Consider the following 20446-nt stretch of genomic DNA (forward strand, 5'->3'; position numbering starts at 1 on the left):
ACACACAGTACCTGCCAAATTGCTTGTTCTATGCTTCTAGAAAAACATTTCGGCATTTCCTGGAAAAAAAGAAAAAGTATATATATATGCAGATGTAATACGATTTACATGTTACAGTGTCATTATAAATTGACATTCAAGTGTTACATCATCAAATTTTGGCCAATTTGAATAACACACCTTTTGGAAACCCTATTCATGTTTCACTTCTATACAGTATATGGTTTGAGGTTTATAACTAACTTGGTGTGCAGTCTCTGTAAGCTTGATGGGATAAAGGACACAAACTAGCTGTGACAGTGACATATGTTGGTACTTCCAAAGTTCTTTGCATTTTGTAATTAGGTGCAATTGGAGGTGTGAACTGCATCTATTATTTTCAATAGCCCACAGCAAGTTGCTTTTCTGAGCATATGTTAAATAGTTATTATTAGAGCAGATGTGATTATGGATAGGAGGTTGTTTAAGGAAGGATGCATCCCCTTATCCGAATAGTCTCCTTGCATAAAGATACACATTTAAGTAATAACTGTGTGTCGATGCACCTTTTCTAAAATGTTTTGAACTAATTGAACTATTTCCTGCTGATCTGATATTTACTTTTTATCAGTGTATGAAAAAAATACAATGGCAATCCCTTTTATAATTAATTCTCTGGGGCAGACTAACAAGGGTGTATCTGTTTGTTTTACTGACAAGCAGGTTTTGACTGACAAGCAGGTTTTGACTGACAAGCAGGTTTAAAATGGGTGGGAGAATAGGTCTCGCTAGCAGAAACCTTTTGGGAACGTGCACAAGAATGAATGTACATAAGAATGAAGAAGAATGTAGTAAACTGGCACCACAAATTAACAGCAATGTAACAGTAAACAAAGTGGCTAATTACTTTTTACAATTAATTGGCATCTAAAAGAAATCATCTTCAAATGTCTATCTTTTCCTTAAACCATTAAGTAGTATACATCAGGTATTAGATATCCACATACACAAAATATTAACTTGTTATATAAACTTTAGTTTTTTATTTATTTATTCATTTTAAAATATTCTTAACGTTTGACAGCATTGCTTTTGTAACAGTCTCCTTCTGTGCCAACAGACCTGAGGAAAGATTTTGCGAGCACATAAAGGATGATAAGAGTGAAGAATCTCAGAAAAGGTTTATCTTGAAACGAGACAACTCCAGTATTGATAAAGAAGACAATCAGGTATTCCTTTTCACAGAGCATGTAGCCAATAGTAAGCGTTGTCTGGTGTGCAGTAATAATCTATTTGTTACTGATAAGTTATACATATATGTGGTTAAAGATTCTGTAGACATGCATGCCATGGTTTCTGTTCTGACACACTTTGTGCCAAGTTTTTCTGTTTGATTTGGCTGCATTGCACCAAACTACTGGTTTATGATTTTTATTGAAACCTGTAGGTATAAAAGTAAAGACTGGTTTACATTAATTTTAAACAAAATCAGTTCCAAGCACATTTTCATGCCGCAGGGCATCAAATACTTTCAGTTATCAAGTTGAATACAGTACAGTGTTTGATTGAAGTCGACACTTCTGTTTTAGCTAGCTTGTGTGGCAATCTGTGGCTTGTCCACCTGTTTATTGGCATTAAATCAATTTCCAAAACAGAAAGAAAATCATATCTAAAAAACAAACCAGTCACTCATTCTTCCATTTTCTATAAAAAGGTCTTTGACTGCTTAAATCCCAAATGTTTATTAGGGTTGCTGATGTTTAGACTGCTAATTATTATATAAAAAAAATAAAAATAAAATTTGAATGTAATTTAGACTAGGTTTAGCCTCATGGTAGACTGGTAATAGTTCTCTAAATTAGTCTTATGTGAAAGTAGTTTGAAGTGCACACGTTTTCAACTTGTAAACTATGTAAATTGCCTGATCTGTATTCATGTTAGTTAGATGGGTTAATGCCAGTTTATCTAGCCCAATATTGGTTAATGCTAGAATAACCTAGTACATTTTACTTCATAGTGCTTGAATTAACTGGATAATTCTTCAACAGTAATATATATTTTGTAAAACTTTACACTTAAAAGAGGTAACTGTATTTTAGAAGCTATTTACTTTACATTAAAGTAGCCGTGTGAGTTTAGTGTGGTGCTTTTAAGCTTGGTTAATAGGTCAGTCAGGTCAGCCTGTCTGTGTGAGTTTCTGATATTCACCTGCTATCTACCTGCTTGCAAACACAGGAGAATAGAAACATTGAGTAGTTGATAGTTGCCAAATAGTGGATCTTTAACAGAGGCATCCAATAGAAAAGACCACTTAAGTTGATATTACTGTTCATTGGAGACAGTGAAACAAATAAATTCCTCCTGCCTGAATACATTAATTTGCTGCTGCTGCCCCCGCCGCTTCTGCTGCACACTTTTCTTTTGTGTGGTTCATTCAGGCTTTATCTTAAGTAGGGGTGGATCCAATCCTAAAATACATCATTGCGATAAACGATAATGTAAGGAACGATAACTTTAGTTTTTGGCATCTTTTACGCAGTAAAGTTTGATTGAATAGCGTCACACAACTCGTAAATTAGCGATGTGTGTTTTGATTGAATCCACCCCCTTTAGTTGTGTTTTTGCTTTCTTTCCTTTTTTGTCTTTGTTGAGTTATTGCTTAAGTCAACTGTTACATAACCAGTGTGCATTTTTGATCATGCAGCAAAATAGGATTCATCCGTTTAGAGATGGCAGAAGGAGTAAATCTATAGAAGAGAGGGAAGAGGAGTATCAGAGAGTGAGGGAGAGAATTTTTGCACAAGATGTAAGTGGATAAATAAGTTATTTGTGCTAATAATGGGTTTTAAAAAAACTAAAAAGCAGATAATTAACCAGATTTGTAAAAATAAATAAATAAATAAATACATTCATAAATATATAAATACATGAATACAAGGCTAATACCATACCCTTTCTCCATTAGAAAAAGATGCAATCGAAAGATTTTTAAATTGGAATATGTTTTAAAAAAAATTATGAAAGTCTCCACATTCTGATCGTCTACATTAACACTAGAACTGCCGCAGTTATACTCATACCTAAAACTGCCGCAGGCAGTCATTATGATGGTTACATTTTAATAATAGAATGAAAGACAAACTATCGGATACAACTTGACGCATATAAAGCACTACTTCAAAAAATGAAAAACTATAATAAAATGTCAAAAGAAACTAGTGTGTAAACAGGTGTAAACAGGTAAATGTACATATAAAACTGTAAAAATATTTTTTTAAATTTAAAACTAAAGTAACATATGTTTTCTCTTGTGTGTCACTCGGTGTAGCACTGAATCCAGGTTGAGCTGCAGCAGCCTGCTGCTTTGCAGTTTTCTGATCGAAATGTTTCTGCCGAAGTGCTGCAGCTAGCTTCAAGATGAAATCTTTCCTACTGATATTTTCCCCGGTGCATTCCTTGTACAAAACAAAGGAATTGATGGCTGCCAGGTCCAGTAGCGATAACTGCAGGCTTGTATATTAAAACAAACAAAAAAAATAGAATATTTCAGGTTATATTTAAAATAAAATTGTATTGTAAAAGGCAGTCAAAATGATTGCTTTGGTGGTTCTAGGTGTGCGGGATTATAACTTCCTTATTTCACGATCTTGCCTTTCAAACACCGTCAGGGTATTTAATACATGTATTTAGGAAAAGTCATAAACTGACAACTGCATAACTTTCAGACACGCAGAGTATTTTGAAAACCTCGAACTGTCAAAATGACTGCCATGGCGGTTCTATTGTTAAAAACACATAAGTCTGAAGTGGCTATCTAAACAACAACAAGTCGGCTGACATTAATCTGGATCAGACACACTTTTTAATTTCAGTGAGCTTCACAGTATTGAGCGGACAGCAGGTGGTGCTAATGTATATACTTTTAGGGCTGTGTTCGAAGGTTCAAATGTTCGTTCGCTAGCCAGGAATTCAAAGGTAGTTTTAAACCTTCGAAGGTTCGACAGGTGGCATTCATGCACTGTATGTTTTTTTTTTCCCCTGTTAACAGAAACTGTTTCACAATGTGTGAATACTATAAATCACACATTAAATGTCACTCACATGCAAAATTTGATCTTTTGATTTGTATAATGCATACTACGTAAACAAAAGTTGTATTGTAATCCACTACCAAATTGTTATACGTAGCAACTCTATATGGCACTGCTGCCATGTATGGAGCAGGGTATATTATGCCAAAGCACTGGGGTGGGGGTACCTATAGCGGTAGTAGTGCTTCAGTAAAATATGTACTGAATACCTAGTGTGCAAGACAGTGTAAGAGAAGTGCTATGGTAGAATATGTTTGAAACATACAAAATATATATGCTAACACTAATAATTAAAATTTTGAAAACTGAGCACCGTCCATCCCTCCCCCCTCCAGCTTGTGTTAACCAAAGGCAAATCTTTAATTTCTTCATTCACCGTCTCGACAGCAAAGCGTTGTATAGCGTAATCTGTACTGAAAGAAATGTCTCATAAACCCCTCAGCTGTTTGGGATTTTTTTGTTAAATGCCCAGACGACCAAAAAAAAAAAAGCAACTGTTGACGTATGGAGTCACAACCAATCTCCGGGTCACTTGACAAGAGTAAGTTCATATTATTATTATTATTATTATTATTATTATTATTATTATTATTATTATTATTATTATTAGTAGTAGTAGTATTAGTAGTAGTAGTAGTCGTAGTAGTCGTAGTAGTACTAGTAGTAGTATTAATATTTTTAGTAGTAGTAAAATGTGACTGTGAGCTTACTGTATATCGCAATTAGCATCAATTACGTTTAAATAAACAATGTGTATTCTTATTTTTATTGAAATTATAAAAACATTGAAGGCAATTCTCACTCTTGCGAGATAAAGATGCTCTTTGTGTCCAGACAACCTATTGAGAATTATCTATTATCAAGACACGCTGAATTTGGATTCTAGCTTCTAACGCAGAATGACAATTGCCTTGTAAAACCCACATCAATTTGTAGAAATCATATACAAACAATTACTATAGTGTTCATTAAGTCAAAGCATGAATTGAAAGCAATAATACTTTTCTTACTCACTCACTTAAGACAAAACATTCATTTTACTTTAAGGTCTGCTTATTCTCGAGTTCATAAGAGGATTAAAACACTACTCATTGAATATTTAACGGACGTGCGCTGCCTCCTCCAGCTGTTCCGTGTCTTCAACAATAAAGGCACTCGAAGGCTCTCCTGCTGGCAAGGACAGGTCCAGGTACCGGGGTCTGCCTTCCTCGCGTTTCGTCTCTACTTTAGGGTACGAAAGAACTGTCTTTGCAAAGAACAAGAGTCATTAACTATTTAGGTATTCCACTGAAACAGCAATTCCTCCACCAATATGTGCACTCTTCGTCCGGTTATGTCTGGGATATTCCACTGCAAACTCCGGCACTGCTAGCTCAATAAATTGAATATATTTCAATTTATGTCGACTTCAGGTGTTCATCCAACTCTTTCTCCGGTGATCAATCGGGGCTGAGTTAGAGATTTGATTACAAGTACTTTTAGAATTTTAAACGTCTTACGCAGCGGACTCTCACAGCAAGGCAAACACTAGAATAGTTATCTCGTATTAGAGTGTCCGAAAATGGTATCTCTGTTCCAGCTGGTCGCAGGCTGGATCTCCAGATTGTCACAGTTCAAGGACTGGTTTGTGTATCAGAACCTCATGTCGGGAGCACTGTTTGAGTGTCACGCTTATGCTTTTGTAATGTTCTCTTTACCCCTGTGATTGGATAGTTTGGTTATTTTGGGTGGTGGAGTGTTAAACCATTACCCTCGATTCATTCCTCTCAGAAAATGTACTTTTGCGCTTGCTTCGAAAATAGGCCCTCCATTTTTATAATGTAGGTTTATAAAAGCAATACAATTCTCCAAGGAATTCATTGTTTTGACCAGGATGACTAGGAAGAACGTCTAAAGCCATAGCATATTTCGCATCACCCCAGAGATGCGACTGTTATTAAAAGTACCTGATGCTGTTATGAGGGCAGCTTTGCAGGCATCAAAAGGTTGATTTAAACAGTAAAAATATACACAATGGCCTTCTGCAGCCTGTAACTTCCTTTATGTTAAGTGCTTTAGATGTGTTTGTCTAATTTTGCTTAATGCTAGAAATAACCACTTAATAACCTTTTCTAGTTTTAGATTTTGTACTAAAAGTATTTATACCCAAGGCACACAGTGTGACATATCATGATGAGAAAGAAACCTGATGTTGGTTCAAATGGAGTAGCACCAGAGTAGCATGGAATACAGGAGCACATGAGACAGTGTTGCATTGTAAATTTGCTGACAGGCTACGTAATACATATTTTAGAGCAGTTGTGGAGAATAAAGACAGCCTAAATCAGCAATTAAATGAGTATGTTTTAAGCACCTGACATCGTGAACCTAATTCATTACCAGGGAAGTGAAGGAGCACTTTATATTGTACCTCCGAGTTGTGGTGAATGCGTGCATACAGCGGTACCTCTTAATTGCAGATTTTCTCATCAATTCCACTGCGGGGATCAGCTTGAGGCATCTCAAAATAATTGAAAAGATTGTGTCAGGGGGACATTTAAAAAATCAATTACAATCCGTGGTCGCAACTGTCATTGTATGCATTTATACGATAGAGGAAGGGACGGGGGGCAGGGCTAGGTTTAGTATGGGAGCTTTGTGAGAGTCATGGGTGTTTGTTGTATTATGCATGTATTTTATAACCCAGTGATAAAGTGTAACAGTATTTTATTTCTTGTTGAATTGCTGATTTTAGGCTTTATTTACAGCTGTTGATTTCATGTCAGAAATTCAGCTTTCACACAAATAATGTTTATTATTCATTTTAAAACCTTACATTTCATATAATGTAATATACACATATGGATAAATTCAGCAAATACGGAGACATGTATTATTATTATTTTTTAGTTTTATTTTTTTATTGGTTATGATGTTTCCTTAATGATTATATTCATAATTAAACATATGATACAGTGATTATGCTTTTACATTGCAGTACACTATACTGAATGGCACACTCAGAATATATTTTCGTGCACCTCAGGGCATTTATCACTGATTAAACATTAATGAAGCCCTGGCCTGGTTTGAGAAACCAAGCTCTGCATTTATTAAAAGTAATTTTAAGGAAAGAAGCAGTGCGTCCCACATTAGAATCATGAGCATGTATTCAAGAGCAAGGAGCATGAATATTGCATTGCTTCTACCATCTTCATTGGCTTTTCATCATGTTTACAATTACAAGTTTGTTTTAAGTTTTGTTTTTCCCTGTATTTTTAAACACACATTTTTTTACAGATATTCTTGTTCTTCCCCAGATCCCTTTGAAACTCTGCCACATGATTTCCAACGATTAACCCAGGGTGTCGCCCACAGAATGTTCTTATGGTTCCAATAGAGCAATTCAATATTAACATTATATTTCCAGTGATTAAAATACAATACATTACAGTACATTAAATTACCAGTAACTGTATGTTCACTTTGTCATTTTCATGCTCATTGCTCTGTGACCTTAATGTAAAAATAAATAAATAAATAAACTGAAACAAAAATAATAAAAATAAGTGTACAAACACACTGGGCCTCATTTTAAAACAAGTATAAAGTTTGCCCCCACTTTTTACTGAAATGAATAAAAACATTTTAATGTTTAACTTAAAAATCTGTCTCAGTAGTTTTTTTTTCAAGTATTACAAGTTAAATTGTTGCCTCAGACAGAAACTATTATTTAAAAAGATAATGATGTTTCATTTCCACAAACTTGCTCTGATGGAGCTTCATATTGAGTCTTGCTCTCAAATAAAGCGACTCCTTGTTAAAATGTTTTATTTTATTTTTCAGTCAGTTTGTTCCCAGGAAAACCTTTATGTGGAAGCCAGGTAAAGTTGACATTTTACATATTAACCATTCCGTCCCCAAAACTATGTTTTGTGTGGTGTGTGTGGATTGCTCTTCATTCATATCTAGTGGAGCGCACTAACAACTTCTGAGTCAGCTAGACACTTGGCAAACAGATTTGTCTTGTCTGGTGGTACAGGACAGGCTGTACATGCACTCTGCAAAGGAGCATCTTAAACACTGAACAAAAGAAACTGTTATGGCAGTGCATCACACAGTGTGACCAGAAGGTAAAACCCGAGACAGTGTGGGGGATGGTTGTCTCCAAGTACACAAGATGCATCTTCTAGTTATTGCTATTATACAACAAATACTTTAGACTTGTCTTTTTTAAGGTCTTTTATTTTAATAAAAAAGGGCATGACATAGATATTCCTCTTTTTGTATAGTGCCAGCTAATTCTATTTGGGCTATTACTGGTAAATACATCAAGACAGGTTAAAAGCAGCTGACACAGTCACATGGTAAGTATAGTAGGTGGGTTGGAGATTTCTGTCTACCTATGAGGGTACAAATATGCTAAAACCTAATTTCAGTTTTCTTTTTGTTGCATTCTTACTAATGTATAAAAGTGAAGAAGGCATGAGAGAAAACTGTTTTGTATGGGACTTATAGTTTTATGTTAACTATAAATGTAAACACAAAGGTTTATACTGTGTTAACTGTTGCCCTATAATGTTTGTGTTTCCACAGGATTTTGGAAGACTGTATATTTAATGATACTCAGAAGAAAAGGCAGCTATTCAAGTAGGTATTTCCTTTTTGGTAGGTTGTATTTGAAACTTCATAGATCAGCAGCTTATAGAAGTGTAAACCACAACATAGATTTTGGAAGCTGCCTTTTAGGCCTTGAAATCCTAACTGGTTGTTCATAATCATTTTTACATTCAGAATTCTGCAGCATAAATATTTTATCAGATAAAAGGTTAGCATGATGACTATAAAATATGATGTACAGCTGTGGCCAAAAGTTTTGCATCACACTATATAATTTACTAATTTTACTTCATAAAGTTGAATGAAAGCTGCTGACTAATGTTACGTCAACATATTGAATTACGTACTGCTTTGTAGTTCTCCACATACAGGTACTTAACAAAAAACTGTCAAATTGAAAAATGTAACATTTTGAAATCTAACATGAAATACCTATTGTGGCTTCTGTTAGACTTTTGGAATATAATTGTGTAGTTTTTTTGATTATATGATGTTAAATAAAATATCTAAATTATATTCATATCGTTTTTAAATTATCTAGGCTGTCAAGAATGCATGGGCCACCAAGTTAAAATGTTTTATTAAATACAGGTATTGTAATAGAAAATACCCAGATAACCTGAAGAAGGTCAAATGTTTAGTGATTGTAGAAATACTTTTAAAGCACTGGTTAGACTTCAACTAGCGCACTGTGTCCAGTGATAGTCATCATTATGTAAGAAGATTTTAACTGCCTTTGAGAAGGTGCTGTGTAGGAAAACCAAGTTGCAGCTGGCTCAAGGAGCTATATTATGAGGAGAGGAAATGTCCTGTTTTCTACTGGAAAAGAGCAGACTTCAAGGAAACCAAGTGGAAATTGGGGTAACATTAGTAGATGTACACAGCAAGGAGTTCAAAAGCAGGTGAACACATAAAACAAAATTCAGAGAGAACTACAAAAAGGGTAACAAACATAGTATACATTTCCATTAAAACAATGAGTACATAAAGATGCAAAAGAGATACAGAATAGCAGTTATGAGGAGGAAGCAAGAAAGTAGATATAAAGAAAGTCATTGAAAAATGACAGATTCATTTGGCGTAATAGCCAGCATATCTTGTTCTTTTTTTTAGATGCCCCCTTACATGATGTAGGCTAACATGGGAATTGTGTCTTAACGCTTCAGGGGCAATTGGGATGGCACAGGAAAGTCTGGCAGTCGTCACAGCAGCACGGAAACAGATGTCAAGTGGAATGGCCAGCGCCCCTGGAGCAGTACAGACTCAGACAGCTCCAACCGAAACTTGAAGCCCGCCGTGACGAAGACCGCCAGCATAGGGGGGATAACAGTCCTAACGAGAGGGGACAGCACGGCCAGTAGCCGGAGTACTGGCAAACTCTCGAAAACAGGTAGCTAGTAATGCATCACTTGTCAAGCTCATCTGGGTTCTTTTGATAATGAGATTGTTGAAACTTAAATCCCACTAAAATAATGTATGTCAAAGGCCTAAAACTTAGAGAGCTGTCATGAAAATGCTCCTTCATCCATGGTAACTTGCAGGTGATCTCAATTTAAGAGGCTGTAAAAAGAAAATATATACAAATCTAGACCGGCCATATGTTTAGCCTGACTTATCTTCCAGTAAACCTGGCATCCTATTTACGTGTGAGTGTCAGAGTGATCTCAATTTTCATCATTTTACACTTGTGCTCTTCCAATGACATTTACAATATATTTGTAATAATAATGTCACTATTCAGCCCTGCATTTTCAACCCTGTGTTTTAAATCGTGACGCTTGATATTTTTGCCTAAGGGAATTCTGTTCCAGATGGATTGTTTCAGTTTACATTTTCCTTTTGTACGGTAATAGAGCCTACTCAAATTAAATCCTTTTGTTTTTTTCTTTCAAGTTACCTGTTTTGTTTTGCCTTCATTTATTTCTAAAACAATACTGTGGCAAAGTGCCCCGCCCCTGTGTGCATTTGTGTGTTCTGTGTTGTGTATATGCGTGCGTATGTTAATGTTGGTGTATAGATTGGTACACGGGATATAAACGGGTCTGTGTTTCACGTGTGTTTAAAGTGTATAATTATATTTAGGCACGAGGATGGCACATCACTTCACGTGCAGATAAAATGTGTATAATGTGTGGCACGGGGTTGCACGTAATGAATTCACGTGCTGGGATTCAAGTGAGTAATTAATTAGTAATTGAATCCCAGCACAACAGTATAAATAGACGCACATTTCTTGCACTCGGGGTTAGGTGTTCGGGAGTGGAGAACGGGTGTGGAGAAGGAGAGTTAAAAAGCGAAGATAGTAAATATAATAGTTGTTTGTACTCACCGTGTTTGTTTGTCTCCGTGCACCGTGTGTTAAGTGTTTAGTCCGTTTTGTTTATATGTTTCTTTTGGCTACCAGTGCCGTGTCCTGTTTTGTGCTGTTTACAACCCTTTTATTTGTTAATAAACGCTGAGTGCAGCCATTGCACTCAGCTCATCACAACCACTGTCTGTGTTTGGATTCCTTTCTGGTCTGACGCCACCCACTCTGGCCGTCTTTGTGACACGTGGTGTCATCGTGGGATAGCCGCGCCTCCAAGCGTCAGACCAGGAGGGGTCTGGAAAAAAAAAAAAAAAAAAAAAAAAAAAAAAGGTCAATGGCAGAAGACGCCATCAAACTGCGGGGCTGGTTCCTAGAGAATGCTGGGCTGGAGGCCCAGTCTCTGCCCATAATCGTCCGGGCCCTGTGGATGATGGACAGTGAGAGATGGGAGGCCTATCAGGAGGAACACACCCCAAACACCTTGGAGGAAGGTGTGGAGTTTCTCCTCAGCTACCTGGAGGCAACGATAAAAGGAACAGCAGCCCAGGTAGCAGGCCCACCAGCAGAGGGTGAATGCCTGCTGTCCCCATCTCCACCAGCAGAGGGTGAGTACCTGCTGTCCCCATCTCCACCAGCAGAGGGTGAATGCCTGCTGGTTTTGCCTCCACAGCCCAAATGGGAGGAGCCTGAGCGTCCACAGCCCAAATGGGAGGAGCCTGAGCGTCCACAGCCCAAGCGGGAGGAGCCTGAGCGTCCACAGCCCAAGCGGGAGGAGCCTGAACGTCCTACGCCTGAGTGGGAGGAGCCCGAACGTCCTACGCCTGAGTGGGAGGAGCCCGAACGTCCTACGCCTGAGTGGGAGGAGCCCGAACGTCCTACGCCTGAGTGGGAGGAGCCCGAACGTCCTACGCCTGAGTGGGGGGAGCCCGAACGTCCACAGCCCAAGAGGGGGGAGTCGGTGCGTCCACAGCCCAAAAGGGAGGAGTCGGTGCGTCCACAGCCCAAAAGGGAGGAGTCGGTGCGTCCACAGCCCAAAAGGGAGGAGTCGGTGCGTCCACAGCCCAAAAGGGAGGAGTCGGTGCGTCCACAGCCCAAAGGGAGGCAAGTCGGGGCTTCCACAGCCCTGGGACCCAAGCCACCAGCAGAGGGAAAATGCCTGCTGGTTCAGCCCCAAGAGCCGGAAGGGGAGGGGTTACAGGCTCAACCCCCTGAAAATTTTTGGGGGGGAGAAGGGCAGGATGCTGGTGTCCCCCAGCAGCCTCTCGCTATGCTGCTGAAGGCAGCACGGCGCGCACATGCCCAGCCGCCACAGCAGAGGGAGCCAGCACCGCCAGGAGCAGAGGAGCAGGAGCTGCCTCTGCCTCCGCCACCACCACCGCAAGGAGCAGAGGAGCAGGAGCTGCCTCTGCCTCCGCCACCACCACCGCAAGGAGCAGAGGAGCAGGAGCTGCCTCTGCCTCCGCCACCACCACCGCAAGGAGCAGAGGAGCAGGAGCTGCCTCTACCTCCGCCACCACCACCGCAAGGAGCAGAGGAGCAGGAGCTGCCTCTGCCTCCGCCACCACCACCGCAAGGAGCAGAGGAGCAGGAGCTGCCTCTGCCTCCGCCACCACCACCGCAAGGAGCAGAGGAGCAGGAGCTGCCTCTGCTTCCGCCACCACCACCGCAAGGAGCAGAGGAGCTGGAGCTGCCTCTGCCTCCGCCACCACCACCGCAAGGAGCAGAGGAGCAGGAGCTGCCTCTGCCTCCGCCACCACCACCGCAAGGAGCAGAGGAGCAGGAGCTGCCTCTGCCTCCGCCACCACCACCGCAAGGAGCAGAGGAGCAGGAGCTGCCTCTGCCTCCGCCACCACCACCGCAAGGAGCAGAGGAGCTGGAGCTGCCTCTGCCTCCACCACCGCCAGGAGCAGAGGAGCAGGAGCTGCCTCTGCCTCCGCCACCACCACCGCAAGGAGCAGAGGAGCAGGAGCTGCCTCTGCCTCCACCACCGCCAGGAGCAGAGGAGCTGGAGCTGCCTCTGCCTCCACCACCGCCAGGAGCAGAGGAGCTGGAGCTGCCTCTGCCTCCGCCACCGCCTGGAGCAGAGGAGCTGGAGCTGCCTCTGCTGCCCGTACCTCCGCAGGGAGTACGGTGGCCGGAGCCCCAGAAAGGGGAGCTGCCGGCCACGAAGAAGGGGGATGAGGTCTGGAGACCACTTTCCCCAGCAGCAGTTTCGCTGCAGGAGTTCTTGTGGCCGGAGCCCCACAGGAGGGAGCTGCCGGCTATGAAGAAGGGGGAGGTCGGGGGACCACCTGCCCCCGCAGCTTTTTCGCTGCAGGACGGGACCAGCATGCTGTCAGCCGTGCCACTACCGGCAGGGGAGCTGACAGCATGTCCAGCCATGGGCCCACTAAAGCCTCCCTTCCCAGCCCGAGACTTTGGCCGGGACTGCTGGGTATTTAAGGGGGGAGGTGGCCGTTGAGGCCATGTGTGCTGCGCACAAGGGGGGGTATATGTGGCAAAGTGCCCCGCCCCTGTGTGCATTTGTGTGTTCTGTGTTGTGTATATGCGTGCGTATGTTAATGTTGGTGTATAGATTGGTACACGGGATATAAACGGGTCTGTGTTTCACGTGTGTTTAAAGTGTATAATTATATTTAGGCACGAGGATGGCACATCACTTCACGTGCAGATAAAATGTGTATAATGTGTGGCACGGGGTTGCACGTAATGAATTCACGTGCTGGGATTCAAGTGAGTAATTAATTAGTAATTGAATCCCAGCACAACAGTATAAATAGACGCACATTTCTTGCACTCGGGGTTAGGTGTTCGGGAGTGGAGAACGGGTGTGGAGAAGGAGAGTTAAAAAGCGAAGATAGTAAATATAATAGTTGTTTGTACTCACCGTGTTTGTTTGTCTCCGTGCACCGTGTGTTAAGTGTTTAGTCCGTTTTGTTTATATGTTTCTTTTGGCTACCAGTGCCGTGTCCTGTTTTGTGCTGTTTACAACCCTTTTATTTGTTAATAAACGCTGAGTGCAGCCATTGCACTCAGCTCATCACAACCACTGTCTGTGTTTGGATTCCTTTCTGGTCTGACGCCACCCACTCTGGCCGTCTTTGTGACAAATACAAACGTGTACTAGGCCAGACAAAAACAAAACAACACACCATTAACACAGCCAATCACACAAATTATATCAAAACAATACATATAGCTTTTAATGTGGTGTGTGTTGGAGAAATTAATTAATTAAAAAGCTATTTTATTAATTCTGTGCCTTATTGGTACTGCTTTGCAGGGTCTGGCCCTGTTGGGTAGTATGGGATTCAGAAAAAATGACACAGATAAATGTAACCGATGTGGTCAGCTCTTATACTTTTCAAATATCTTCCTGTTTTAATAGTCACTAGTGGGAATCTATAAAATGGCTTCTGCTAAGTACTCTTAGGGATGTTAGATTCTGTTCTAACATTTAAATTTAAACAAAGTTGGCATGTTGGTAACTACTATTATATATAATACATAACAATAAGCACTCCATTGGAGCTTAAAATAAATTGCTGCAATACCAATATGAATGGAATAGACTATGAATTAATACTGAATATTAAATATCACTGCACAGTTACTACTGTATAAACACTATGGTTAAAATCTGTATTTCATATGCGTATTTCTGACAACGTTTTACCTTTAATCGTTGAAGGTCTAAACTATTTACACGCCCCTGTTTGGGTGAACGTTTTTTTACGATGCTCATACTGTGCTGAGTGAGCTGGTGAGAATAGCTTGAGTGATGTGATGCGGGGATGCTTTGTTCTCTGTCTGAACCGTTATAGATGGAACAGTTTTCATTGAAACCCTCTTGTTCCGTAGGCTCAGAGTCTTCCAGCAGTGGTGGATCCTCAGGCTCACTGTCCAGAGTTCACCAGTCACTGCAGAGCACATCACTCCTCATGTCAGCTCCGGTCAGTTCCACGGGCAGTGTGTCCTACCCTGACGGGTCTGGGCTCAGTGGGCAGGTGCCTCCCAACAGCCCCAGCTACATCCTGGTCCCCTTGGAGGCTGCAGGCATCCCACCGGGCAGCATCCTTCTCAATCCTCACACAGGTGTGTATCTGGATTGATCTCCACTGACTGTGTAGTCAAATCGACTGTATGTATAAGTTACTGTGTGTGATTAAAAATCTGTAAAGGTGTAGGCGTGTGAGTAGAAGGGATTTTGCAGATGTGTGTGTGGCTCAACGTCCACTTGGTCCTGCTGATCGATCATGGGTGAAAACATAACTATGTTCAGGTTGTTTGACAATTGAGAGTATAGGAGCTTAGGCGGTCATGAGTAAATCAAACATCTTGTGGCACCCAAGGAGGCCTTGGTAATTACTCAGTAATTTACCATGTTTTCCCCATGTTTATGCCATGCATTTACCATTGTTTACCATACAGTTTCTATCTAGATTTGTTCAGTGCTTTACCATTTTTCTAGGTTCTCTACCAAACTTGCCTAAACTTTCTCAGGCTTTTACACTTTGTTATGCTTTTTCCATGGTATAGAACACTAAATGTTTAGAGGGGTTTATCATTTGACTACTATCGTTTTATAATAAGAAAGAGTTTTGGGACTCAGTGGATCCTGGCTATATGCAACATGTTTCTAGGTAACATGTTAGTTAAGGGATTTTTTATAATTGGTTATATGTATATGAATGGTGTAATCATATATATTATAACATTCTCATAACATGCTATAACAAAACACGACTTCAAGCATGCATTTCCATTCAGTATAATTATTTTAAATTAAAACTTCATGGCATAATGAATAGTTAATTTATAAATGATATATGACCAATGAATACAATTGTTATTATTTCCCCCCCTAGTTTACATATTGACTGCAAAAAAAGGACAGGCAATATTTATTAATTTCACTGCACTATGGGCTTAAACACTAAACCAAAGTTGCATCAGTCATTTATTCCATTCACCCTAGTATATACTACTTACAGCATGCTTATATATTTTAATTCAGTTGCTTACCCTAAAGTATTTTCATTTTCAACTAATGAGAACATTCTGTTTTACATTGGCTTCAGATGATACTGTAGGTATCTTAAATAAAATAGTAAACAACTGATCATTAGCCCTGCACCTAGTCCTGAGTTTCACATCTTCCCTTGTTTAGGTATACTGTTGAAATGTCCAAGTGATCTGAACTGATCACACTTATCACAGCATAAATAAAAGTTACACTTGAGTAGGATAGCTAATAAGAGTTATTCTTGCAGCTACAAGGGAGGAACAATTTATTTAACCATCAAACTTCGGGCACCTGATCATTTAAATAATATACTTGACTGAAGGTAGTTCTGAAACCCAGGACTGGGTGTTTTAATTTAATGTGTGGATTTTTTCAGGTCAACCATTTGTTAACCCTGATGGGACACCTGCTATCTACAACCCTCCCAGTGGCCATCAGCCAATGAGAAGCCAGATTGTAGGACAGTCTCAACAGCAAAATGCACCTGCAACCCAGCAACAGCAGCAACCACAGCAACAGCAGCCACAGCAACCACAGCAGCAAATTGGAAGTCACATGGTACCACAAGTAAGCATGCACATTTAGCTGATGTTCAGGGGGATGGACAAAAAACACCTGCGATATATATACTGATCCAGTCAGAGACGGATCAAAATACAGTTTTTTAAGTCATTAAAAGCAGGGCTTTAATGTTTAAATGGTGGTTGTGTTTAGATCTGACACCACTTAGATCTGTTGAATAGATGGTATGTGCCTCACATTGCCGTTCCTAGAGTCATCCTCATCATATCGGAACATATCAAAGTAGCCTATATGAAAGAATACTATAGTACACTATAAAGTATGAAAACAATCTCCCAGTGCACCATGTGTATTTAGCTAAGGATGATACAGGGTTTTCGGTAGAACTGTGACGTTCATAAATGCCTAGTTCAAGGTGTTGTCTAAAGTAGTCAGATATTCGGCTGAAAAAGCTCAGTAATTAGGTTCTGACACAGACATGTGGCCAGGGTGTCCTCGGCTCACCGCACACCAGCGACCCCTGTAGTCTGGCCGGGCGCCTGCTGGCTTGTCTGTAAGCTGCCCGAGAGCTGCATTGTACTCCGACGCTGTAGCTCTTGGGTGGCTGTACGGTGAGTTCGCAGTGTGAAAAAAAGCGGTCGGCTGACAGCACACGCTTTGGAGGACAGTGTGTGTTTGTCTTCGCCCTCCCAAGTCAGCTCAGGGGTGGTAGCGGTGAGCTGAGCCTAAAAATAATTAGCCATTCCAAATTAGGAGAAAATAATAAAAATAATTGACTGAACATCCCCACCTTAAACCCTTAATAATCTAGGAATATAAACCAAGCAACTGAATGTATAACTCACATATATCTTTCATTACAACAGAAGGAAATATTGTGAACGAGAAGAGGCCTTTCAGTGCATCGACGTGACTCGTCCCTCATTAGCGCATTAAAATAGACTTTCTTATTGTTTGTTTCATGTATTCTTATATACACCGTCTACAAGCAAGCAAATAAAACAAAACTGGTTAAACCTTTGCTTAAGCCACTGTAGCTACAGCTGTATGTTGCAGATAAAAAATCCTGGTCACTATATCTGGACAGTGAAGTGGATAAGGGTGGGCCTCATTTATACGCTTAATTTGCAAAGCGACTTCACCATCCATCCTTGAAATCAGAACTGGTGTGTTAGAGCCTTATTAGAAACAGCACACTATTCTTTGTACACTTAACTGTGTTGAAGCCTGCTCTTGTCTAGACCCATTGTTATGCAGAAGAGAGTGTTATGAATTATAAATGTTACGCTGTGAAGAATATCTGAACTGCTTGAATGTATCAACTTCGCATTCCAAACGAACAGATGATTGGACCTGTGCTCAATACTGTGAGCAGTGCATGTCATGCACTGCGGTATTAGTCACCATCCTTTCATGTGCACATAACACAAAAAAAGAGATAAGACAAGCCTCAGGTTAAAATAGAACTTTGTTCTTTCAAAACTGCAGGTACAAATAATAACTCCAAGCTTTGCCTCTTGCAACATACCAGGTACCCATACAAACATGTCTTAAATACACTATTCAGCGATGTGCACATTAAATAACATATACATTAGCTAACAAAATAATTCCAGTAAGTCGGAACTAATTTAAATTACTATTATTTTGCAGGTCTTTTCCCTATATAAACAAGACCCACATTTACTAACATGGGCATGCATGTCTTTTTCCTCCTGTGACTGACCATGCCAAATGACTTCTCTTCTCAGTCTGCGCAGGCAATGCAGCCTTCTTCTCAGTCTGTCCAGTATCCACCCGTCTCTTACCCACCTCAGCACCTCTTGCCAGTCTCACCAACACAGCAGTTCCCTGTGGTACATCTGTTTTAATTCTTTTAGACTTCAGCCTTTGTCTCTGCACTGCTTGCTTGAGTGATTTACATGTATACTTGTAGCAGTATTCTTTGACCACTGTATAAAATGTGGTATAAATACAGTAGAAGTCCAAACACAGTTATGTTTACTTCATTGTAGTTTTCAGTTGCACATTGTATATTTTCAACCTCCGCTATGCATGTATAATATATGTGAATGTATATGCAGTACTCCAGTTTTATTTTGCTGTCTGACTTAGACATAAAGGGAAATATTGAAAAAAGTTAATTAGTGAAGGGCCCTTATTATACAGGAAAACTGGACAATTTACTGTCAAATTTGATCTAACAGTAAATTAACCAAATTATGCTGTGCTTTGTCATTATGTTATGAGACAGTGATAATAACAATTGAAAAAATATGTTGAAAAAAGTTTTTTCGTATTCGTTTTATTCACAGGTGTAACATAAAAACCATAATGATTAAATTATCTCTTTGCCGTGTTTGCGTTTTGCTGGATGTACTCAAAACAGCAGTGTGATTGTGGAAGATGCTGAATTACTGTAGTGTATTTTTTGCTAGTGTGTTGTTGATTTTGTTTCTCAGTCTGACTCCCTCTCCAGCTTTCTCCACCAATGCGTATTGTCTCTGTTTGTTTTGCAGCGAGATGACATGGCCTCTCAGTTTGGACAGATGAGTCTGAGCCGGCAGTCATCCGGAGAAGCTCCCGAGCCTCCTCCGTCTGGTTCTGGCTACCCCCCTCCCCTCCTGCCCCAGCCCCCTCAGCAGCCAGGCTACGTCATGGCCTCCCCCAGTCAGCAGATCCCGCCTGGGGGCTTCACTGGCTCCGGTCCCCTTATGTCTCAACAAGTGCTGCAGCCACCACAGGGATATGTACAGCAGACACCAGCCCAGGTATGGACAGGAGGCTCATGAATCTCATTTCACAAAACATGAAAACCAAGAGCTAATTTTATAGCATATTGTTCGATAGCATAGGTAAATAGATGATGTGTTTATTTTTTATTTTTATTGATAACTTTTTTTGGTTCAATTTAAATGTAAAACTTTAATCCAAAACAGAACTGAAATAGCAGAAAAGGTAACATTACATGTCACAATACATGACAGTATGAATGAAACCGAAAAGCAAAAAATACCAAAATAGGTAAATACAGGACTACAGTAGTAACATTGTTTTATTTATTTATTTATTTCTTAGCAGACGCCCTTATCCAGGGCGACTTACAATCGTAAGCAAATACATTTCAAGTGTTACAATACAAGTAATACAGTAAGAGCAAGAAATACAATAACTTTTATTTATAATTTAACATTGTTTAAAAGAGGCATCTTAATCTATCTATCTATCTATCTATCTCTCTCTCTCTCTCTCTCTCTCTCTCTCTCTCTCTCTCTCTCTATATATATATATATATATCAAAAGGAATGCTGAGAAATATATATAGATAGATAGACATATATATATATATATATATATATATATATATATATATATATATATATATATATATATATATTACACACACAAATACAAAACAAGTGATTTTCAGATTTTCAGAGTGTAATAAACCTAAAGTAAGTCATTTATGCACTTATACTGTGACAATTCCTTTGGGGAACTAACAATATTATGAATACAGTAGGTGTTGCTTGCATGTTTTTGGTATCTGTCTTTTAAATGAGGGCATCACAAAATTCCCCTGCGGTATTTTTATTTTAACATTATTATAATTATTTTGTTATCATTGCATGGCTGCATCATTTTTTTGTTTTGTTTATGCTTTGCAATTTACATGAATTGAAATGCTGTTAGTAGTCGAGTTGCTAATCATGCAAGCTCCCCGGGGCATCAAAGTAAAGTCACTGTAGTCTCTGCACAGGTAACTATTAATCATGTTTAATTGACTTGAACATGTAGGACATGGCGGATCAGTGATTCATTGTCTTCCTGAACACAGTCTGCGTTTTCCAGTTCCTCGCTAACTCCCTTTCTAGTCTCAGGGGGGTGTATAAGCAGAATATTTAATGCGATTGCTGTCAC

At 39.9% G+C, this 20446-nt stretch overlaps 1 protein-coding gene across 6 annotated transcripts in view; it reads left to right on the forward strand.

Annotated features, from left to right (window-relative positions):
* LOC117435734 (cAMP-regulated phosphoprotein 21-like) overlaps positions 1 to 20446 on the forward strand; it is an 85052-nt gene that overhangs the window by 35425 nt on the left and 29181 nt on the right. For 4 of the 6 annotated variants that reach the window (XM_034059136.3, XM_034059133.3, XM_059012911.1 and 1 more), the window contains 9 exons: positions 1100 to 1208; positions 2684 to 2785; positions 7896 to 7933; positions 8646 to 8699; positions 9836 to 10059; positions 14839 to 15072; positions 16380 to 16570; positions 18277 to 18381; positions 19045 to 19296. In XM_034059136.3, coding sequence (XP_033915027.3) covers positions 1100 to 1208; positions 2684 to 2785; positions 7896 to 7933; positions 8646 to 8699; positions 9836 to 10059; positions 14839 to 15072; positions 16380 to 16570; positions 18277 to 18381; positions 19045 to 19296 — 1309 coding nt within the window. The remainder of the gene's footprint in view (positions 1 to 1099; positions 1209 to 2683; positions 2786 to 7895; positions 7934 to 8645; positions 8700 to 9835; positions 10060 to 14838; positions 15073 to 16379; positions 16571 to 18276; positions 18382 to 19044; positions 19297 to 20446) is intronic. The other 2 variants (XM_034059138.3, XM_034059137.3) reach the window with 2 other exon arrangements.

Source organism: Acipenser ruthenus, chromosome 3 (genome assembly GCF_902713425.1).
Source record: "Acipenser ruthenus chromosome 3, fAciRut3.2 maternal haplotype, whole genome shotgun sequence".
Lineage (NCBI taxonomy): Eukaryota > Metazoa > Chordata > Actinopteri > Acipenseriformes > Acipenseridae > Acipenser > Acipenser ruthenus.